General features: G+C 40.5%; 1 protein-coding gene across 4 annotated transcripts in view; it reads right to left on the bottom strand.

Moving 5' to 3' along the window:
• The window catches only part of adgrb2 (adhesion G protein-coupled receptor B2), a 191125-nt gene that overhangs the window by 42519 nt on the left and 124204 nt on the right, over positions 1–24402 (bottom strand). For all 4 annotated transcript variants that reach the window (XM_085345892.1, XM_085345889.1, XM_085345891.1 and 1 more), the window contains 6 exons: positions 16878–16981; positions 16418–16520; positions 15815–15965; positions 7350–7419; positions 5811–5877; positions 975–1060 (listed from right to left, as the gene is read on the bottom strand). In XM_085345892.1, coding sequence (XP_085202018.1) covers positions 975–1060; positions 5811–5877; positions 7350–7419; positions 15815–15965; positions 16418–16520; positions 16878–16981 — 581 coding nt within the window. The remainder of the gene's footprint in view (positions 1–974; positions 1061–5810; positions 5878–7349; positions 7420–15814; positions 15966–16417; positions 16521–16877; positions 16982–24402) is intronic.

Raw genomic sequence — 24402 nt, 5'->3', positions numbered from 1 at the left:
CACGACCAACTGTGGTGCGTGCGTGTGTCTGTGTGTATGTGTGAGCATTTTATTTCTGTAAACACACTTCTGAGAATCGGGGGACGAAATGTGCTTACTGCTCGGATAAGGCCAAGGACTTTTCATGCGACAAAGGAGGATACACCTGTTCGTGTGTATTTTCGTGTGCGCGTAGGTGTGTTTGTACACAGCGACTGGTTTAATCTCAGGTTGCATCACCGGGTAACAAAAGCTAATCAACCCCCTGGAGAGCAGAGCTGTACTGTTAACCCTTGATGCTACGAACAAATTAAAAGTTCCATTTGTGCACTACTGTATAGACGTTGGAGGAAATGCAACGGCATAAAGAAAAAAAGGAGAACAAATGATGGAATCAATAGGTGTAAAAATTAAAACATGGATTTTTAGATGTGGGAGTGCCATTCAGAATGAGAAAGATGATGAGCGCAGCGAACTACTTTAATACAAACAACGGTGGAGCTAGAGACATATGCCTGTATATTGTGTGTATGTGTGGGTTAGGATTCAATAGTATAGAAGGTTTAATCCACATAATCCAGGTATTTATTGAATGTAATTAGATTTCCATCTGCCATTGATTTTCACATCCACTTTATTCGGCGATGTCACTTCAAGCACACAAAACTAGATGGGTAGCGTATGTTAAAGCGAAGTAAAATGCATTGCACAGAGCAACAAAACACAGCAGATGTCTTGTCATTTTGTTGCCAAATTGGATCATATTTTTTCTGTTTCTTTTCCTTTTTTTGTATAATTTTTACTGAAGGCACAGATGTACAGGTAGGTGTACGTGCTCAGACCCTCGAAAGCATTTCTAGTTAATTGCCATGAATACTTTGTGCTCCTAACTTTGTCTGACAGCAGGGAAAATGTAACTAATGCAGCAAATGTGCGTGGATGGACGTGTGTGTGTGTCTATGTGTAAGTATGTGTGTGAAGTGCAGGCAACTTACCCAGCACGCTGCTTTTTAGACTTGTCTGAGATGCCGTCTCGAGACATGAGCTTGTTAAACACCACGATTCCAATAAGCATATTCACCTGAGAGACAGAGACACATTGCTGTGATACAAGAGTCGAGAACAGGCGATCAAATGGCTTTGTATTTTCTTTTATTAATGTTTCACAAGGTTGAAGACAACTTTGTAAAAGCCGCATAGACCAAGTTGATTTTTAATTGTCAATAAAATTAATGAATGTTTATAAGCCATTAGTAATGGTATATTTTATCTGTATTATCTCTGCTAACCACTCTGTAAACATTCGATAGCTCAAAAAGTTTTGAATGAATTTTGATAAAACTCTGTAGGGATGTAGAGTGGGGTCACATCAACAAGCCATTAAAATTTGGTTTACATCACCAAGGTCTTCCAGGTCAACTTAAAGATTTATTGATTGAAAACTGACAAAAAGCCATAAAACTATGATTTGGATAGAAAGTGCCATATAAAGATTTTAAATATCATGTCACATGACCTCTGACCTCTCCTTTGAGGTCAATAGATTGATAATAATAAGTGATAATAACGTTACAGAGCTATTTATGGCAATGTTTCCTGCTGCTATTGTTTATGTTGACAACATACAGAATGATATGAGGGGATTCTAAATATTATGCCATTATATTATATCTTTGCTATGCAGTAACGGCTATAAGAGTTTAAATACATAACAATTTGAATAGATGGTGGTTTGTGAACTTTTAATAAAAAAAAACCCCAACATGTTTATTATTAAAAATTTAAGTGGATTTACTAAACAATAAATGCTACACATGAGCTTTATCTACATAAGAAATACAAATAATAATAATCATACTAAAAATGATGTCTGTCCGTATCTTAAAATGGGTTTCAAAAGGGCAAATAACAAAAGCTTGTACTTTTACTTATTTTTACTGCACTACAAACTTCTTAGTCTTTTAAAAAAGGCAAAAGAAACTAAAACTAATATCTAGAAGATACAACATTATTCCCCTAAGAGTAAATACTGTCCAGGGAGAGTGAGCTGACTTGGCCCTGGGGTCGGTTGAATAAAAGCATCTATTTATGAACTATACAAAGTATTATGTATACTATTGAAGCCAAGCATAGGCTTTTTTTCTAAAGGTTTTATTACTTACTAATTCCTACGTCAAATTATGTCATGCTTCAACTAGCAAAATCTAGACAATCAACATATTAAGTTACATGAACAAATTCAGCTTTAATTTGGTGAACTGAAGGTAACAGACATTCCTTTCATTGGTTTCATCCTACTCCTTCTATCCACATAGCACAGGACAGAAGTTTTGTTTTTTTGTTTTTTAAATGAGCAGGTCCTGTACTTTTCTTAACCTATAATTATGGCAGTTCTGAAAGCTTTAAAAAACTGCTTCTCATACTTGTTTCTCTTACTAATGAGGAGTCCGTTGTTAAGCCTGCCAAACATCTGGGTTATAGCGGTGACCCAGTGATACAGATTCAATAAGACGCACTTGCACATGGCTCTGAGCAGAGGCTTGCCACATGTAGACCCCTTCTACTTTGAAATCCTGCCCATGTGGGAGATTTCCTGTGCTAGCGACATGTTCGTCATAATCCTGATTGCCAGCATTCACTCATACGCGTTCTTCCATCAGCCACGGGTTTCTCTGCCTATTCTTTGTTTGATCGTTTATCAGGTTCTTTGGGAAGTCTGCTGGAGGAGCGAGCGGTGTAAGTGACAAGTGATTTTCACACCCTGATGCGTACCTACACAGCTCCTACAATGCATTCCTATTCTTACCAAGCTCTTAAACTGAATGTCTGCCTGAATACCTCCTTCAGCTCATGCCAAGAGCTGCTACTAGCTAAGAGGAAAAAATCCATATGCTGAAAACATGTCTGCCAAAAATTACAACCACTAAGCGGCTGAACAGTTAGAGTCTGACATACACGTACCATGTTAAATATTTGGTTTTCACATCCTTTGCAGAAGCCTAATTTCTGCTCAAATCCCATTTCTTAGAAATGAAATGGAAAATACTCATATTTCCTTTCACTGCATATAATAATAATCACAATAATAATAATAATAATAATAGTAATAATAATAATAATATGTCATTATCTGGTAGATGACACTGCATGACAGATATATTGTATTATAGAGTGTGTAGTGATTTAAAAAGATACAGTCAATCACAGAGCCTTCCTGATCAGTTCAGTCAGTCTGTTGGTGTCTCCAGCTGCGATGCTGCTCCCCCAGCAGACCACAGTAAAGTACACTGTGCTCACCACAACTGAGTGATGGAAAATCTCCATCATTTTGCTGCACACATTGATGGAGCTCAGGTTCCTCAGGAAAAAGAGCCCGCTCATCCCATTTCTTTAGTATACAACTTCTGTGTTGGTCTTCCAGTTCAGTCTGTTGTCACTGTGGATGCCCAGGTACTGGGTACTCCTCCACATTAATAGCCTATGCCATCACAGACAAAGCTGTGTAGCGGTCCACCTCCCTCTGGACTCGATCGCCACCTCTCTGGTCTCATTCAGATTCAGAAGCAGATGACTTCTGCCACACCACTCCACAAAAACATCTACTAGTGCTCTGTACGTCTCCTCCTACCCATCACTAATATATCCAAACACTAGAACTGTCAAGAGTATTTGCGTATGTGCCATGACCTGGAGTTGTACTGAGTCTGAGGTGTACAAGGTGAACAGGAATGGAGACAGCACAGTCCCCGGTGGAGCTCCTGTACTGCACATCACCAAACTAGACAGAGCATTTGGTGGATCGTCAGTATGGTACATGTGGCATTTACGATTCATTAAAAAAAAATCTCTTTCTCTGATCTCTTCCAGTCTCGCGTGTGCTACTGACAACTACCTACAACGTGCCAGACTGTGACAGCACTATTGTCATGCCAGTCATGTCTGGCCCAGGCTCTGTGAGTCAGCACCATCCTGCTCAGCTATTTGCCCAAGGCCAGGTTCATTAATTAGAGAAGAGTCCTGTGGGAAGGTCTGTGTTTCTCTGCCCAACGCCCTGCTCTCATTACAGCTGTTTGTTAGAGTGCGGCCCCAGCAACAACACCAGGGGGCCAGGTACCACGTAGCAGCTGGGGTGTGGAGCGTACTTTGACATTGCGGAGGAGAAAAGCTGGAAGCGCATCAAGACATACTAGGCACTGAAAAATAACTTTAAGCAAGTTGGTGGGTTTTATGAAACTGCTCCAACTTTTGAAACTTGAATGTTTAACTTCTTCATCTTATAACTTATTCAAATACGCTTTTTTAGAGTCATGCATTTTGCATTTTTTTAAATAAAGCACCAACCTCGCGAGTATTTAGAGTTTTTATACAAGTGTATAAACACTATTTAATATTTTCAATTAAAGGAATGCGATTTATTACTGTTTTGCATTCAGTTTCAGACTATGTAACCTTTAAATAATAACAGTGGCATTGCAAGACACTAGATTAACATAATGATGAATATTCAGCAGCACATAATCCTGTATTCCCTTGTGCCTCAAACTGCAGCTTGCAGAAACTGTCTAACTGCTGTTTGCTTGTCAGGGATTTACTTCAAAATCATGCATATCACTCTGCACACCTGTGCTGTCTGATCCATGTTTCCTTCCTGACGTGTACTGTACGGTACATGTGCAAACAACAGAGGAAAAGAAGCTATAAACGGACACACACAACAGCAACGCCAGTGGCAGCAATTACCAAACTTTAATGCCCCATCCAGACTTATTAAGCTTAGTGGTGGCAATATCTACCCAGGGATCCATTTAGGAGAAATTAGCTGAGCCACATACAGCAGCACACAGAAGCAGATGATTAAAACGCCTCTGAGATACAATCAGTGCACTCAGTTTTGCTGTAGTACAACACAGAAGTATATTTACTTCAACATAAAACCGTCTGCTTTATGGCAACTGGCAAAAATGAAGAAAGCGCACATTATTACGTTCCGTGGAACACAAGTTAGCTGCATATTTAGATCTGAAAATACCACTGGACCATAATAATGCTTAAAACATTGGCTACAGAGCCCTATGCTTTGAAAATGCATATAACAGTGAGAGATTCGGGGCTAGAGCTGCGATGGAGGTCCACTCTTGCGCTGCATTGCCGGCAGCTCTTGTCAGCTAGAATATGTTTTTATTTTTTTCTGGGCTGACATTTTAGACTCAGCGATCAAAGCGCTCAGCTCATCATTGTGTCGTGTACACCCTGGGTGTGTATGCTTACATGTGCATGCGCGAGTGAGGAAAACCCTCAGAGGTCAACATGCATTTGCTTTAATGCCCCAAGCTGGGAGGCTAACTTTGCAAAAATATTTGGAGAATATTTGTGCCGTGTGACTACAGAGAGAGGCCGGCTGGCTGAGAGGAAAGGAACTTCGTCATGTAGATGGAACCTGACTCCTCCCTTAGTCACGCTCCTGTTGGCTTCCCATGATGCACTGAGTGTTTCTTCATTCACCCTTTTTAATTCTATATGTGTTTATAGACCACCGTTTATACACCATTACTAAACGCTGAATCTCTTCCAGTGTGGATTTTGTCCCACCTCCAACTGCTCACAACAGATGGCTGCCCCTCTCCCTGACCCTGGTTCTGCTGCTCCTTTTAAAAGGGAGTTTTTCCTTCCCACCATCGCTAATTGCTTGCTCACAGGGGAACGTCTGGTTGTTTGTTTTTTTCTCTATTATTGTAAGGTGTTTATCTTACAGTATAAAGTGCCTTCAGGCAACCATTCTTGTGATTTGGTGCTATATAACTAAAACTGAACTGAAGCAGTGACGCACTCACCAATACAATGACAGCAGCTGGCCCAACAAAGGCATAAAGCAAACCGCCTTCCAACGATAGCCAGCAACTAGTAGAGGGAAAAAAAGAAAAAAGGAGAGGTGTTAAAAAAGTGCGTAAACACAGAAAAATCACAGCATGTAAAATATCACGTCGCCAGATTCCGGTCTCACATTTCACTTACTGTGAGTGCCAAGTACTTAACAAAAACAAGTAGACATTCAATTAAGTATCACATTAACTCCAAATTTCCTTGGTGAGGGATAAAGCCTTTCAATGTGTGGTTAAGTGCCTCTTTCTGTAAATAATGCCCTCAGTGCTGAGCAAATTTATTATGTACATTACCTAAAACATATCCTCAAACTGGAAATTTTATTTGGTTTTTGCAAGCTAGTGAGACTTAATGAGCTTAAATGTGTCCTCCAGTAATGTCATCAGAGCACGCGGAAACCCCTCTGTCATCTTAATTACAGCTCAATAAAGAGAAAGCTTAAGATGGAACCCCCCCCCAAAAAAAAAAAAAAAAAAAAAAACCTCCACAAAGCCCTCACGTTAAGTAAAATATGGGAAAGTGAACCTTTTTAAGATGCATTTTATTGACTGGGTACGTAATGAAGCTTTTTTGTGTACATTTTGCTTAAAGGTCAGCCTAGCTGCCTTGGATTTTCATATTCTTGAACAAAACATTCAAATCATGCTTCACCTGTTTGACGTGGTTATTGAAATGCCTTAAAGGTCATTTTGCGCTCACACTTGACAGCAAGGAGATTAATTTTATATTGAAGACCTTAAAACTATTAGTTTCTCACTTGAATGACAGAAACAAGCCATTTGGCCCTAAGCTGGAATAATTTCCTTAATTTATGAGCAAATTTAGAAAATCTAAATCTTTAATTCTTTTTTCAGTGGTGGAGTTGCTGGATATTGAGCCATTGCAATAATATTAACAGAACCACAAAAATCAAAAGCTGATTAGCTGATTAGTTTTTGACGATTAAGGTTTTCACACATGATATGTAAATATGTTTTATTTAACCTGCCGATCAGAGCTGGTTTTCAGGGGGTTAATGTGTCCCTGCAGTGAACAGGACTGTCAATGTTATACCATGCCCACTACATAAGCAGCTAAGATGTGTTGCGTATTGAACATAGTGCATGCTGGGATAGGCAACTGTCCTCCTGTGGCACAGAAGAAAGAAATATACTATAGCAACTGTATGAATAGATACATGGATACATGGAGAAAAGACTGATGATGTTGATGTAAAAGAATAGATTTGGGGTTTACACACTCAGCTGTTTATAACACACACGGCTGCTTTGACTGAATAAACTAAATACATAAAAATACTCGCCTATGAAATAAACTTTAGTTTGAACACCTCAAGGGGAAAAACACTTGCATATTTTGATTCATCAGCAATGAGGCCAATGAATGGTACTCTGCCTCTAGCCCACACAAATGCATGGTTGAAGCTGGTATTTAGTGATGATATTCACATAGACTGAGACAAAGTCAAGAGGTCTGGAAGCAATACTCACTAGCTGGCTGTGCCATAACCTCTCGCTCTGGTGAAACCCACTGACACTGCTACAACAAGGGCTGGAAGACCTACAGACAGACATGGGGAGAAAGATCAAAAGTGTGAGACAAAAGATAAAAGAGAGCCTTAGTGGGGACGATGAAGCATGTCGGCCCAATAAGATTTCCCAGTATGAACAACTCTATAAGGCTCCTTTCATTAAAATGCTAAGCAGCCATGCAATAGAGTGTAATATGAATGTATGATTCAAAGTGACTGGGCGCTCTATAGGTAACCCCAGCGCTCTGTACTTCCTGACATGAGGTCTAGCTACAAGCATGAAAACTGGGGTTAGATAGATGGAAGTTATTTTAGTCATAGGCGACGCAAAGCACACAGTGTGGGTGTGTGCAAGCAGCACCAGGAGTACTTGAGCATATGAGATTTAGAGGCAGTTTGTAAAAATGCAAGATATAACTAGGAGTGGTCAATAAGTCATACAATAATTAGCTAAATCAAGTGATTTGTGTGTGTGTGTGTGTGTGTGTGTGTGTGTGTGTGTGTGTGTGTGTGTGTTTGTCTACGCACAAATGAGAAGGAAAGAGAGTGAGACCAAGTGTCGCAGAATGCGTGCCAGAAACAGAAGGAAATATGCCGGGCCCTGTAATGAGCTTGGCTCTGAAATATTCATGTAATTAACAAAGCTGTGATTATGGCTGCAAATGAAAAGCAATTAGAAAAAGTCACATTAACATTAACAAATAAGATGGTGGAGAGCCAGGCCGATCCACTAACCAGCGAAGTTTCAATTAGTCAACATCATCAGTCTAGCATTTAACTCTATGTAGGACGGCAAACCGCGCACCTACACTTCAGGCTTACACGGTCTGCTGCTAATCTAACGCAGATCCGGTCCTGCCCCGAAATCTCCCGTTGCCATGGCAACCGATTTCAATCACATAATTTGGGGAAGAAAATTGGGAAATGGACGAGAGGAGGATAAGCTGTTTGATCCTCTCCACTATGCTCGACCGTTTCACGCTTTCTGTGTGCATCTGCAAGTGTGTCGGATAATTGAACAGCTGGCATGCGCCCCCGCCGTGCGCCCGGAGCCTTCCTCGCGTTCTGTAACTGCACAGCGTATACATTTCGCTCTGTATCAGGTTAGGGCATCAGTGACTTGGCAGATTAGACCTGTGGGATCAATATCAAGTGAAATGAAATGGGTGTGGGGGTTGTGATTTTTTTTTTTTTTTTGTGCTATCTCACTGCTCATCTTGCTAGGGTTGTGCTGATGTTATCATATGTTTTGATTAACATCCCATCTAACATCCCTGCTGCCTGTTGAGTTATCAGGTCGTCTAGGTCACAGCATAATAGAGTGACATGCGGCACAAATGGGGGGAAAAAAAAGTGACATAGACTCACAGGCGGAGAGGAGAGAGTTTACCTGTAAAGAGTGACACCCTCTGAGAATGTGTATGCATGAGACAGCTTACACATGGGGCTTTGGCTGAGTTAGATAAAATTACAGTAGAAAGCTGTAATGAATGCCTTTTGGGAAATGAAGCAGCAAATAACAGCATACGGTGAAGAAAAATGGGATATAAATTAGAACGGAGCAAATGAAGATTGTTGGCTGTATTATGCTTAACAATTTCAACACTATGGCATAATAAGCTGTTACATTTTCATGTAAAATAAGCCTGTCCTGCTGCTCTCCATCACCAATGCATGTCACACAAGAGTGCCTCAATCAGAATCCAATTCATGAAAGGGTCTTCATTTGCCACGCTGACAATCCTCTGGCATCCGAGGATAGCGGATGTTTTCGGTAAAAGAAACGGCAGACACCTTTATTATCAGCTAAGTGTAGAGAATGCCACCATTATATTGGATGTGATAATTCATGCATTCTGCATTTTGAAACAAACGCCGTGCTTTCTTCACTGGAATTCACAAACGCGCCTGTCAAAGTGTTCAGATTTCCAGGAAAATCATGGCAACGACAAACAAGCGCATAGCAATACATATTAATGCTTATGGAGGGGAGTCAGGAGAGAATTAATGAAGTCACTGTGTTTGTGCACTCAGTGTGATCAAACGTGCTTCGCGTGTACAGTCATGCAGTGTTAGACTCATGAACAAAAAAGTGACTTTTTGATAACTTTAACATTAAATGAAGATGGACGGTTGTTGCTTTGATTCAAAGACTTCCAATCCAGTGTCTTTCTAGTTGGTCGGCTTAAAAAAAAAACACTTTTGGGGGTCATTAAATGCATTGAATCTCTAGTAAGTTAAAGACTCAGCTGGTCATTATTAACAAGTAGCTGTTACTGTGTTTCCAAAGTGCTTTGGTACATTGTTCTTTATATCAGGTGGTAAAGTTCTAAGGACGGAAGATGCCCTTCCCCATGCAGCCCATAAATGCAGAAATACAATTCAACACAGTTGCAAAAGGCTGTTTCTCACACAAAACCTTGATGAAAACAAAAAATGTCAATGAACAAATCACCGAAACAGCCGTCAAAATAAACAGTTCCTCTGATGCTGTGAAAAACCAAGGTGGTCGAAATGTTTAGATGTTCTGTCAGAAAGACAGACAGACTCCCCTTAGCTGCTGAGTTCCAAACAGGTTTCTACGACAAGTTTTACTGACACTGAAAGCCTCGTGAGCCAGACTAGTATTTTTCTGAGTATAACTGACAACAACTTTGCATCAAAGCAGCCAAGTTTGAAGATTCCTTTATCTCCAGCAAACACGATGGAGCATTTGGTAATCGTCGTCTTCTTCCGGCACACGGTTGACCTTGTAACATGTTTAACTGATCAGGATCCTCCACGTTCAAAAGTTGCTGCAACTACAAAGATTCTTTAAATGAGTTTGCCAAAAACGTGTGACTTTGCTTGGCAGATTTACATAATTTTAGAGACTTTTCAGCATGGAGTGTATGACAGTTTATACACTGAAATAATTCCAACATACTTTAGAAAGAGGGGGAAAAAAAAGAAAAGGGAAACTGTTCAGCTATGAAAGCGCATTATCTATTTTGATCACAAAGACACAGAAAGCAGTAATTGTTCAAATTGTAGACAATTGGGCTTTGATTTGGCGAGATGTGATAAAACAATCGCAAGCGCTAACAATGAATGAGAAATGTTTTTTTCTGCTGTGCGCAAATAACAACATGTTGTGAATGATTTCACATATTGTTTTGACAACTTGAACTATTATTTAAGAAGCGAGAAAGACTGCGATGAACAGTGGCGTGTCTAGAAAATTTTTGTTGGGGGGGCCAGGTAGGGGCACAGATTTGGAGAAGGGTGGCAGATTTAATTGGCAGATAATGTTTAAAAAAAAAAATTCTACCAACCCTTAACCATAATTCAATAATCCTATAAACCTAATAACCAAATGCACTTTTAACTCTTATTAGAATGAGATTTTAACCACTACGGTGCAAAGTTTTTAGATACTGCGTTGATAAAGTACAAGAGATACAATCAGTGCTTTGTCAGTGTTTACTCAGCATTCAAGGACATCAATATTTGCATAGTATTTTTACTGACATATAGTGCACATATGTTTTGGGCAAAAACATTTTTGAAAATTAAAATACGAACATTTGTAACAAACAATTGACAAATTAGCCAGTTCCAATGCAAAACTTTATCTGCCTGTTAAAAAAAGAAGATAATCTTCTCACAAACTGGTGTTTGATTTTGAAACAGGAAAAAAGTGGGGAAACAAATGAAAAGACTAACATTTGAATAAAACCTGAAAGCAAGTAAATACTTTCTATGCTGCCTTATGGTAAACTTTGGTAATATTGATAAAGAACAACACTGGCTGATGATAAAATACAGTCAGCTGGCATGGTGACACTGCCAGTATTAACCTGCAGGGCTGGACTGGGACAGAAAATCGGGCATTTTGACTACAGACCGGCCCACCAGGTATTAAAGCCATAAAGCCTTTGAATGAAAACAAATGCTGTTGTGACAGTGATGTACAGTCTTGTTGGTATATGTATGATTTCTATACATTTTACGTCAGATAAAAACTTTGGTTGTAAGATTTAGATAATTATTTAATAAAAACTAGGTATTTTAAATGAGAATAAGAAAGAAAAGTATTTCTTTGTGCCCCCCTTTCCCTGTTAATGCCCTACCTGGCCCCCTGGCAAAACTTTGCTAGACCCGCCCCTGCACAGTTACCAGCTGTCAGCTACATAAAAAAGGATCCTGGTGTTATTTATCTCTCAGAAACAGTTGATAACTTCAACTCATTCATGTCACCTAAAAGGTAAACCTGTTTCTCCATCACCTGTTCAGCTCTGATGGTTCAGTAAGGACATCTCCTGGTTTCATCTTCATGTTTCCCTCTCACCACATATCTAAACAGACATCATGACCAGCAGCTTTACAGCTGTGGCTCCAGCAAACATCAGCTGATACTAGAAATTAATATTAAATACATTCTAACAACAGCTGATCAAGCTTAAACGTGCTGCTGTTGTTTAGCGCAATATCCGCTGGTTTCCTCTTTCTGGCGCAAAGTGGGCGATAAACAAACAAGAGAGAAAAGCCGATCAGCTGATCATTGATCAGTTTCATGATTGAAGTAGCAACAGGAGAGGGAGGGGGAGAGAATGAGAGAAGAGGCAGCTGTGCAGCATAAAGACAGAATAAATCCAGCTTTGTGTCTTTTTTCCATTCTAGCTAAAGTCCGGGACAAACTGTGTCTCTTCTCAGCTCGATACGAAACGCGTAATATTTTCTCTGAATGAGGGACCATTCCATTTTTTTAAGGAGCCGTTGGCAACTCTACTAACTAACCTTATGAATAAAATAAAGTTCACTATCAGTAACATCATAGCACCCACCCAGCTGTATAAAAACTCCGTCAAACTGGCTAGAACGCAGTATGAGTTATTGCAACTGACAGTAAAAAGTCAGCACAACGAAAATAAACTCCACCTAAACTTAGTTTATATCTGACCCAGATAGACTGCAGGTCATAACTTCTTACCTGAAGTTCAGTTCACCTGACACTCGGACTGGCGGCTGCTTCGGGTCTCTCCTCCTGCCTCCCCTTCCCTCGTCCACCTGTTGCCTCTGTGGAAGCCCCGTCATAGCCACCACCAAACAACGGAGTTATTTCTACACATCGACCTGCATCTGGCCAATCCACCACCTCTCATTGTTCATGCCATTACAAAAAAAATAAAAAATAAGTCACTGGGGATATGCCCGGTATGCCCGATGGCCAGTCCAGCTATGTTAACCTGCAACCAAATCTGCAGCTCCATACAGCAATGTTACGACTTAGATTATATCTTATAACTCATAACTCTTATGTTAGCTGCCCTCAGTAGCATACTGTCTGAAATATTCCACAGCTGCAATAATTCTTTAAGTGTTATTTTTTTCCTTGGTATTCTAATTTCACCGAAGTTTACTAAACTCAACAAACTTGATATTACTTACCGGGACATTTATTCTGTCCTCATTTTCTTTCACCGAAAAATTGTTTCCTGCAGTGCCGTCTTTCGCGCTTGGCTCTCCTACCTTTGCTAACGTGATGCGCATAGCGCAGAAGCGATGCTGCATTCACTTACACTCGGATATCTGAGCGTCACCGTGAAAACATAATCGGACATTTGATATTTGATTGAATTTTATTGTTTTGCCTTTGGGGTGGCACCTGGGGTGGCCAGTCTGGTTGGGGGGGTGGCCTGTGCACCCCCAGGCCACCCCGCTGGACACGCCATTGGCGATGAAGAGAAGCGAGCTTCACCGGCTAAATGTATCTGCAGTTGCAATTAAACAGACAAGAAACAGCAACAAAACGACAGAATGAATCAAAGATGCAGATTAGCAGAGCAGCGTTTTGAAAAAAACAAAACAAAGCATGCTCTGTGTGCTGGAAATGAGAATCTTATCTTTTGAGGTTTTGCAGACACGTGATCGTCAAACGTGATATTAACTTGTCTTCTGGACATGTGAGAATCACAATAAAAAAGTAGAATGAAGTGCACAGTGCCCTAATCACACAAGCTTAGGCTACGTTCACACTGCAGGTCTTAATGCTCAATTCCGATTTTTTGATCAAATCCGATTTTTTTGTCTGCTCGTTCACACTACAAATAAAATGCGACAGCAAACGCTCTCTAGTGTGAACGCTCAAAGCGGCCCGCATGCGCAAAAGAAGATGTCACACACAACGCGCTCTGTTTAGACCCAGAGCAACAGTATTGTTTGACTGATGGCCCTTAATATAAAGACTTCGGTCTTCACGTTTCCCAATTTTTGCTTTAAGTTATTTTGTTATTTACATAATAATGTAAATAACCTAATAATGATCCTTATTGCTGTTTTAGAGAGGAGCGGTGCTTCAAAGGATAGCTGTAGATTTCTGTCAGAATCTGCAGATTATACAGTACAAATAAAATGTTTACGTTGTCTTCCCAACAGTTTCACTGACATCTACACTGGATGGCCAGGAAGCGTTCGCGATGTCTTCTCGGGCGCTTCTCTGGCGCTGATAATTGGCTTCAGTCTTGTGTCGGTGACGTAAAAGGCGGATTTAATGCGACTTGACCGTTCAAACAGCAGTCGCTTTCTAAAACATCGGATATGTATCGGATTCAGTACCACATACGAAAGTGACCCAGATCGGATTTGAAAATATCGGATTTGCGCCGTTCACACTGTCATAGCATGATCGGATATGGGTCGCATAGGGTCAAAAAATCGGATTTGATGCGCTTTCGCCTGCAGTGTGAACGTAGCCAAAGGCTACGTTCACACTGCAGGTCTTAATGCTCAATTCCGATTTTTTGATCAAATCCGATTTTTTTGTCTCCTCGTTCACACTACAAATAAAATGCGACAGCAAACGCTCTCTAGTGTGAACGCTCAAAGCGGCCCGCATGCGCAAAAGAAGATGTCACACACAACGCGCTCTGTTTAGACCAAGAACAAACAGTATTGTTTGACTGATGGCCGTTAATATAAAGACTTCGGACTTTACGTTTCCCAATTTTTGCTTTAAGTTATTTTGTTATTTACATAATAATGTAAATAACCTAATAATGATCCTTATTGCTGTTTAAGAGAGGAGCGGTGCTTCAAAGGATAGTTGCAGATTTCTGTCAGAATCTGCAGATTATACAGTACAAATAAAATGTTTACGTTTCTCCAACGTTGTCTTCCCAACAGTTTCACTGACATCTACACTGGATGGCTAGGAAGCGTTCGCGATGTCTTCTCGGGCGCTGATAATTGGCTTCAGTCTTGTGTCGGTGACGTAAAAGGCGGATTTAATGCGACTTGACCGTTCAAACAGCAGTCGCTTTCTAAAACATCGGATATGTATCGGATTCAGTACCACATACGAAAGTGACCCAGATCGGATTTGAAAATATCGGATTTGCGCCGTTCACACTGTCATAGCATGATCGGATATGGGTCGCATAGGGTCAAAAAAATCGGATTTGATGCGCTTTCGCCTGCAGTGTGAACGTAGCCTTAGATGCTGGTCAGTGACCATCTGGCAACCACCTGTCGTTAGGGAAAAAATTGTGGTTGCTGGAGGTTGATGGCAGTTGCTGGGAAAATAATTGTTAATGCCCCAGTCACACAGGTCTACACACTGGTCAGTGACCCCCATTTATCCCTAGCAACACACCTGTCACTATAGGCACTTGTGGAAATCTACTAGGAATCAAAAAAAAAAAAAAAAAAAAGGATTTTGGTGTAGCATCTTTTTTTATACCAATTTTACCCAGGGGGAACCAATGACATCCAGGATATATGCATTTTTCCCCCCTTGCAACCAATATGGCAGACAAATGTTGAGCAATATCACGCGAGAAAACTCAACAGGAATAATTTCAGGGGTGATGCATGCAAAGGGCTATTACAATCTTAGCCCAGATTTCAGGTACATTTATTATCACATTTTAACTCATATTCTTCTCCCGCTTTCTCCTATCAGCAAAAAACCAACCTTAAAGCCCCCCCGAAATATATTTTTCTGTCAGTGAAAGCAGCTTGTGCTCCCTGTCTGAGTGAAAAGGTAGCTGTAATAATGTCAGATCAGCAAAGAATGTGGCCCCTTTAGCTTCTCTGTTCAAACAGGCAGAGCTTGGGAATGAAACTGTAATTATGGAGGAAACTGAGTCGGTTTTATTACCACAGATCAGTGACACGGGCTGTGTCTGTGTGTGAGAATCACTGCAGTCTGGTACAGTGCATGCCAGGAACCAAAAGATGATGGTACAAAGAAAATGCGACAGACTTGCATATCTATGGCAACTACTGTGACAGCTACACTAGCTTAGCATATTGCTGAACATTCAGGTAGGCTCTATTATTAATTATATATTAATTTTTTTCATCCACTTCGAGGTGACTGAGCTTTAGGACCGTTACAGCACTGCACACTATTTTAAAACGTGTGATACTGTGTGGACTCACCCCAGCCGAGGCACAGAAACCGCTTGCGAATGAGTCGTGACCTCATTTTGCCAATGACTGCCAGGTAGGACTGCCACGCCTCAGTCAGCACCCAGCAGAAAGATGCCAAGAAGAAGAAATGCAGGAAGGCAGCAGTCACAGTACAGAGGCCCTAGTGAATAAAGAAAGTAATCGAGAGAGACAAGGGATTACAACACACGGAGAGGTGCTATTTAAACAAACAAACAAACAAAAAGTTCTTAAGAAGAGACGTCACGAATCATCTTTTAGGGTTTGGCAGGGGAATATGAAACCTCCGCAAAATAGAAAGTACAAAGGCAAAAATACTGAGTGGAAGAACACGAGTTCAACCTGGCACTGCTGTGTGGTTGATCGATACTGACCACCACACAGTTCAGCCTTGCTTAGTCAGAAGACTTAGAATGCCTGCTTTGAGAACTCCACTGTATGAACTTTGTCTACTTCTGAACCCTGGTGGTTTTTGGCAGTTTTGTGTCTAGGCAATGGAGGCTTAGTCACAAGCACTATTATTGGAATCACAAGCACATGGACAAGAATTCCTGTGAAAATTCACGTGTAACTCAAAGAGCAGAAAGTCATTACCTTGCTAAGCGTTTGTGATTGTCCGACCAGAATTAATAAATTGGAGGCCAGGATGGAGAGGCAAAAATTCACCAAGATGATCGATCTCTCCGACCGGATATACCTAAAAGCAGAGTAACGAGAGACGGGAAAGAGGGAGAAATGACAGGCGTGTGCGGTAAGCATTAATGACAGACTGATGGACTGAACAGTGACTTTCTGGACATTGCAGAGACATTAGCTTGAGTTTGCCATCTGCTGCGTGTAATCAAAATACAAACTAATCACCACCTCCCCCCCACCGTAGTTGAACCATTTGTTCCTTATTAGGCCTCATTGGAGTTTTTGGCAAAGCAAATGACAGACACAAAAGAGACTTTGCTAGTGAGAAAATGACCACTGTGAGCACAGTTGATGTATGAATACTGACACTGCCATTACTCTATCAAATGTGTCTCTCAGTGTGTTTGTGAGCTCTCACCTCCAGAAGGCAGCATATATTAGCAGCAGGATGAGCAGAGCGGTGCAGGAGATGCCGCACCCCACCATAAGGGGCACAGAGGGCATGCTGGTAGGACCCATGTCCTAATAGCGGGAAGAAAGAACAGAAACAGGAGAGGGAGAGAGACGGATACTTCAGTGCAGTTGCAAGGCATTACAAGAGACATGTACCTGCATCAAAAGAAGCCTGAGTATTTTGCTCTTGTCAACAAAGCACATCTCAGTATATATCTGTTTGAACTTGAACGTGCTGGTCTTGCTATCGAGGTTTTGTTCCAGTTGCTAGGAAACATTCCCAAACTGACTGATTAATGATGATGGCGCTTATGCCACTGAAGCTGCATCAACTGTGACATCGACATTTGATAATGCTAACATGTCTATGAAAGCGAGCTCTGTGGCCATCATTAAACACCAGATAACGTAATTGTTGCTGCTTTTCTGCTTTAAATATCCACCAACGATATGATAATCAGGAGCCACTGAGGAAATAATTAACTGAAACAAAATTAAAAAATAAAGCTCACCTACAGCATCTTTTGCAGGACCAACTAATCCTTGCATTAAATTTACATCATCAGTTTAATGAGGCTTAGCGTTAGTTTAAGCAGGCTACAAAAAGCTGAGCCACTCTCCTTAAATATCACTTAATGCAGGGATGTCAAAGTAAACACTAAACTCCCTTTTCTATCAGTGCAAAGACATTTAATTAAACATTCAATAACTGGCATGTTTTATTACAAAAAAAAGACATGCAATTTCAACTGTGTCTCAATTTTCAACATTGATAAATGTGTAAAATTACAGAAACGCTTCTGTTAGCTCATTGTCCAGATTGTCCTGTAATTATAATAATGTTCTTTTTTCCCTATAGTAGAGATGGCACGATACCACTTTTTTATGTCCGATACCGATACCGATATCATAAATTTGGATATCTGCCGATACCGATATGAATCCGATATAGTGTTTTTTAATCAACAAAACTGTTTTTTAAATATCTTGCTGCATTTTGTATAAGTTCATACTCAAGTTTAAAACAACAACTACACTAAAGCTATTCTGTTATACCTGTATGCAAAAAAAAATATTTCATAGTTCAGCAATACTGATCAATCTAATAAACTTAAACCTACACCATCCTCCCTATTCTGGTATTTTAAAGAGTACTTAGCATAAATATTAAGCAACCTAACTAATAGGGTTCCAACTCCCAGCAACAACAAAAATAAATAAATAAAAAATAGGGAACCACCCCTCACGCTCCACCTCATGATGCTTAATCGACGTAATCAACCTTAATTTGATGCAGTGTGAAAAAAAATGCACAGAAATCAATTATTTTTCAAGAAATATTAAATAGATTCAACATCTTTCTTCAACAAAATTGCAGACTGCACAGATGGTACCTTCCCAAAGGAAAATGTACTATAGCTTACTAGGGTATATATATTAGACTTAATAGTTACTATATACAGTAATTGACTTCTATTCATTTTACATCAAATTAAAACTTTGGGTGTCAGATAATTATTTATTAAAAGCTAGACATTTTAAATGAGAATAAGAAAGAAAAGTATGTCTTTGTGCCCCCTTTTCCCTGTTAATGCCCTATCAGCCCCCCTGGCTAAACTTTGCTAGATCCGCCCCTGCACAGTTACCAGCGTCAGCTACATAGAAAAAGATCCTCGAGTAGAAAGTAATATTAAATACATTCTAACAACAGCTGATCAAGCTTAAACGTGCTGCTGTTGTTTATCCACTGGTTTCCTCTTTCTGGTGCAAAGTGGGCCAAAAGCAAACTAGAGACACGGACTAGCGACAGAAAAGCCGATCAGCTGATCGTTAAGCAGTTTCATGATTGAAGTAGCAGCAAGAAGAGGCAGTCGCTCCATATATCGTTTGTTAAGCTTAACGCAGGAATGCTTTACAAACATTCAGAGATGGACTTACACACTTGCTTTACTTCTCTCGGGATAACTTTGTCGGAGATGAAATGCCGGGTTGCTAGCGAAGCTCCAAATGCTATCCAGACCATCGACAGGTCCCGCATGCCACAGCCGCTCTATCACGTGATGCATACTGCTCCGACGTGCTAACGTTCTGAGGTGAGTTACGGCTTGTTGCAAGTTTTGTGAGGTGCTTTCGTGATATTTAATGGATCGGATTACATTTTTTATTTTTCTCCGATATCCGATCCAGTAATTTAGGTCAGTATCGGACCGATACCGATACGTAATATCGGATCGGTCCATCTCTACCCTATAGTAGAAAAAAAATTCTATATCAGATATAATAGTTACTTGTTATTTAATAAGTTAGTTATCTGATTATCTATTACTTAACTATTTGTTGTAATATGAATGGTATGAATTAATCTTTATCAATAGGAATCTATATGCATTCCTTCACATTTCCCAAAGCCTTCCAGTGGGCCATATTGGAGTCTTTGTCAGGCCAATTCTGCCCTCCCCCCCGGCCTTATGTTGGACACCCCAACTGTATATGTATACTATCCCACAAGTGTTGATGACTCTGCTTTTTCCTTTCTACAAATCCACTCTCTCTGAGGCTTGTTGCTGTGTTTAAGCTGCTTTAGCCTGTCCACAGTTTCAGCACATCTGCAAGCTGCTTTACAACCCACCTCTGCCTCAGCTCTGCCTTTAAAGCTCTAACTTAATTAATCAACCTGTTGTTACCGATGCCTGCTCTGTATATTACGTATGCGAGTTAAAAGGTAGTGAGGTACCAGAACAGAGCTATTCCACCAAGTGCAAATGACTGCAGATTAAAATATGACTCTCCTTCATACCACTAGAACGAACTGTTTCTGTGATGACTGACCAATGCTGCCAAGACACAGAGCTAGCTTTGACAAACACTCACTTTACACTTGCTGTGTACCAATTATACACTCATTTGATGACTTCTTATGCGCGAGGGTAAAAGTACGAGACCACAGCGCATAATTAAGTGATTTAGGTCATGATGTACAGCGTACCTCTGCTCCTGAGGTGTGCCTTTGAAAGCATGAGGAACAGACAAATGAAGCCGCGTGGAAAGCATGGACCCCGCCGCGTCCCAAATGGGCTTGATGTTTGGCCCGCTTTTAAGTTCTCAATCACACAATTTACCTCAATTTACCCCCCGCAGCGACTATCCTTCCCTTTCATCCCAGAGATTTATCACTGTACGTACCCGTGGCACAAGGTGTCTTTTACTGCAAATAAAGCACATACTTGAACACATAGGCACATCCAGGCAGATGGGCTAAGTAATTGAAGGTAAGTGTTTAAGCTGCGTGTGCCTGTGTGTGTATTCGACTTGATCTGAATAGACGGAAGCATAAGACGAAGACTTCTTTATTCCCATCAGAAAGGAGAGGAGAAACCAACATGAAAAGAACGAGTAAGAGAGAAATTTAGAGAGGGAGATGGAGTAGGAAGAGCTAAGGACAAGTAAGCAAAAGCAAAGAGTAGGAGGTGAGCGAAATAGATAGGGAGACTGAAAAAGCAAGAAAGTCAAAGCTTGTCTTTTAGTGGTTTTTCCCCTGGCCCATCAAAGGAAGCCAATTTCTCCAGAGGAAAGCGGAATAGGTTGGAATACCAATACGGCACACACACAAACACACTGGGAAGGGAATGGAGGTGAAACATAATCAAAACTGCCTCATAGCGAAGGCGAGATCTACGAAAAAAAAAAAGACAAAGAGGGCATATGACAAGCATCTGTTCTAGGAAAAAGGGAAGGGCCTAGAAGGAGAGCGAGAGACAAGAGAGACTGACTGTGTTTGATACTACGAAGAATGGAAGGTCAAAGGATACACAGGCACTTGTGTTTTTTGAGGTCTGACAGATCAAACGCAGGGCGATGCATGGGGAATGACAAGCAGACAAGCGCATGCACGCACAGGCACTTAAAAAAAGGCTGCAGGATCACCTTTTTTCCCTCTCAGTTTTTGAATCCGTCTTAAATTAGCCTCTGCTAGAAAACTAGTCAAATAAACGATTCTCTCATTTCTAAGTGTGCTCTATCTAAACCCCTCAAACTGTCCCTGAACTCGTCATCGTGTCAATTTGTCTAACAGAATTGTCTAAATTGGTGGCGGTTAGGTGTGTGATGAGATTAAGGGTTTATTTCATAATATGGAAGGATGCTACAATAAGGGGAAATGAAAAGAGGAAACGCCCACACAAACAGACACGCTCAAAAACACTAAACGTAACACATCGGGCCCGAGGCTACTGGCTCACACAGATGCCCTGCCCCAGATAGATATAGTGATATTTTGATGCAGTCGGAGGAGAGAATAAAACGGAGTGCAGATTAGAAAGAGCGAGTGCGCTGAGGCTCTGCTGTATATGGCCAGGCTCCCCTGGGCAGATTGGCTACCATGTGATGGAGAAGATAGCTATTTTGAGCTCAGGAAGTTTAACCTACTTATCTCCTCTCACTCCTCCTCCCCACCCCCTCCTACCTATCCTGCTACCACCCACTCCCTCACTTCATCTCCCTCTCTTTGGCTCTCATTCTTCCCCTATTTTTTTTCCTCCCCCCTACATTCAGACCTGCTCCTCACTAGTGGCTTTCCATGTCCACCTGCACCAAAAGGCCCGTTTTCCATTAACTGCTCTTACAACTTTCCCACTGGAAGAAAAATGTGAATATTGAACTTAGCTGGCAAAAGTAGTCTTCCTATGACTGATTAGACAACTTCTGTTTAATATGTATCCTTATGTTAAGTTATCACTGTACAAATACTGCAGCTGGTTGGTGATGTGCTTAAAGTGCACAAAATTAATAACTATATGAACAATAAAGGGCACCACCAAACGGGAGAATTTATCCAGTATTTATTACAAAATCTTCACTTATCTGTATGTGTGTTTCTAGTGCTGAATTCCAAAGTAGCATGATCATATTAAGCTTTTCAGTACTGCAGTAAACACAGTGATTATGTTACAGTTTTCAGATACAATCTAGACGCTGGGCAGATGGAAAGAAAAAGAACATCTTTGCAAGCACCTGCTAGAGCTGAGCAGACTGATCTGAATAATGATAGCATTGATACCACCACTGATATTGGTATCAGATCAATACTAGCGCAGTGGGATCAATACTTTGTTTCTGTCCTCTAAGTTCAGTATGCAGCCCACTGACGTGTGTTAAACAAAACATGTTTTCTTCTTAGAAATAAAGAAATATCCTTCAAACATGCATAATGAAAAATCACTGAACCTTTTTGTGTTGACTGTCAATTTTATTTTATTTTTAGCATATAGCACATTTAAAGAACAGAGGTTGAGCCAAGTACTTTAGAGACAGTCACATTCACATCTTCAGAAGACATGAAAAGCTTTTGTCCTCTTAACTAATTGTAGTGGAGAGCAGAAATCACAGTGATTTAGCGGCTAGTGAAATGTGTTCAGAATTTGCAAATCATGACACAATGCTTGCCTCTACAAAAGCTGCCTTTATTCTGGCCCTGTATCGGATCAATACCAAAATCTGCAGTATCAAACAGCCCTACCATCTACACAGACAAACGTGCTGACACAAAACTAGCCAAGAGCCTGGAGAGATGATGAAGCTGAGTGCAAGCTGACCCCAGTACAGCAGCCAGACCCTGATCTACAAAGGGCGACAAAAGCTATATTTCATATTCAGTGACACTGAACACATTAGTGTTTGGTCCCCATCTATAAATTTCCTTCACTACACATCTTACTAGTCTTAGCTAACATGGAAATTAATTACTACTGGTGTGTCTGGCAGGTGACATCACTATAATAGTTCTGCTTATATTACATGTAATATAATACAAGATGGTTAAATTTGTTCTAGCAACAGTTAATTATCGCCTGACTTTGAATTTTAAATGTTTAATTTTGGGAAGGAAAACCTATTGAGTGATGGCAGGAAACAGGCTTAAGCTATCCATTCATTCCCCCTATAGTGGATGTACTGCTGCAAAATCAATAATCAATATGTGCACATTTATTATTTGTTAATGAGAACATATTGAGTATTCATTACCACTTACAGCATTGATATTTTTGCAGTGTTTCTCAGAGTCCTCCCATGTAGGGTCTGAAAATACTAGGCCCCTTGTGAAAAGTGGGGAAAAAATGACATTTTCAATTCAAGGCAGTCACTTGCCCCTTTTATTCCCACACAGGTACATACAAACTCAACAGTACACCCAGGCACACTGTGCCACTACATCGAAGGTAAAACTCTTTTGCTAATCTAGCAATCCTGCTGCTCAGTTGCGTGTTTTGCTGCCATAGCACTAGTTACATACTCACTGCAAAATACTTCAAATTGAGTCTTTTTTTTTTTTTTTTTGCAAACCCTCGAGGTTTCAACTTAACTGACTCTGACTTCAGTTGCCTCGAGAGAAACCAAAAGCCTGCTTGAGCTTGGAGTGCTGACGCCGTGTCACAAAGCGAAGCCTTTTCCTTACGTGTTGCCGTTTTCGCATAATGTTCAAGGTTTGTGATGTTTGTTGATGCAAAATGCAGAACGCGAGCAAGAAAATGAAAGGCCTTCAAGACAACGGGCAAACAAAAAGCCAGTTGCACCAAGACACATTTTTTCCTCAAGGGATCTTGTGGACCAAATTTGTATTTCACATTTTAAAAATTCAGTCAAAACCAACGCCTCCAACACATTCTGACCCTCTAATTATATTAAGAAAAACACACACTTTCCACTCAGTTTTGAATATCTAATTAACAAGTCTTTGCCCTGCCCACGCTCAGGCATTATGCATCTTTAGACAAACACGCAACTAAATCATTACACCTGTTTATTCATAATTTCCTGTGTCATCGCTGTCACTTGGCTAACCCTTCATTAATGTGACAAAGGATTAAAAGATTTTAATGCAATTCTATGCCGAGTCCCTCATAAATTTTAGCGCCCCCTCATCCTTTAATTACATCTGACAAGTGCGACATATTTGCATACCATAACCTTGCAGTCTCGCTTGGTCTAGGTCAGGCCTTGTTTTCTCTCCAAACACTGCTGCCAGTTAAATTATAATAAGTTAAAATATGAGTCGCCACCTTGAAGCACTTCAGTCATCCCTATCGTCTTTTCCACAGTCAAATCAAGCACGGTGGCCATTATTAGTCTAAATAATAGGCCCTGTTCTGAAATGTTTCCATTCTGATTAGGTGCCTCGAGCACTGATGATAACAGATGAAAAAGACTCGATTTATCTCAGGCAAAGCCAATCATTTCATAAGAATGATTGGGCCAAATGCAGTTAGCGTGGCAGGTAGAAGAAGCTCTGAGAAATCCTTTACAGCAGAAAGACATCAGTTCGGATATTGTTATTTGGAGCGACTTACTTTGATTCAGTAATTGGCTCATAAATAAGTTAAAGAAAATGAGAAAATCCCTCTTTCTGTTTCTCCTCCTCGCTCAAGTCGAGTGTGTTTGCTTGTGCGCTCATCTGTGCTGACTAAACCAAAGTCTCAGGTGCTGTTGTGAACCGC

Source organism: Diplotaxodon limnothrissa, linkage group LG22 (assembly GCF_057381915.1).
Source record: "Diplotaxodon limnothrissa isolate DT_005_m linkage group LG22, D_limnothrissa_male_GT1.1, whole genome shotgun sequence".
NCBI lineage: Eukaryota > Metazoa > Chordata > Actinopteri > Cichliformes > Cichlidae > Diplotaxodon > Diplotaxodon limnothrissa.
This window is presented reverse-complemented; position numbering and strand designations above follow the sequence as displayed.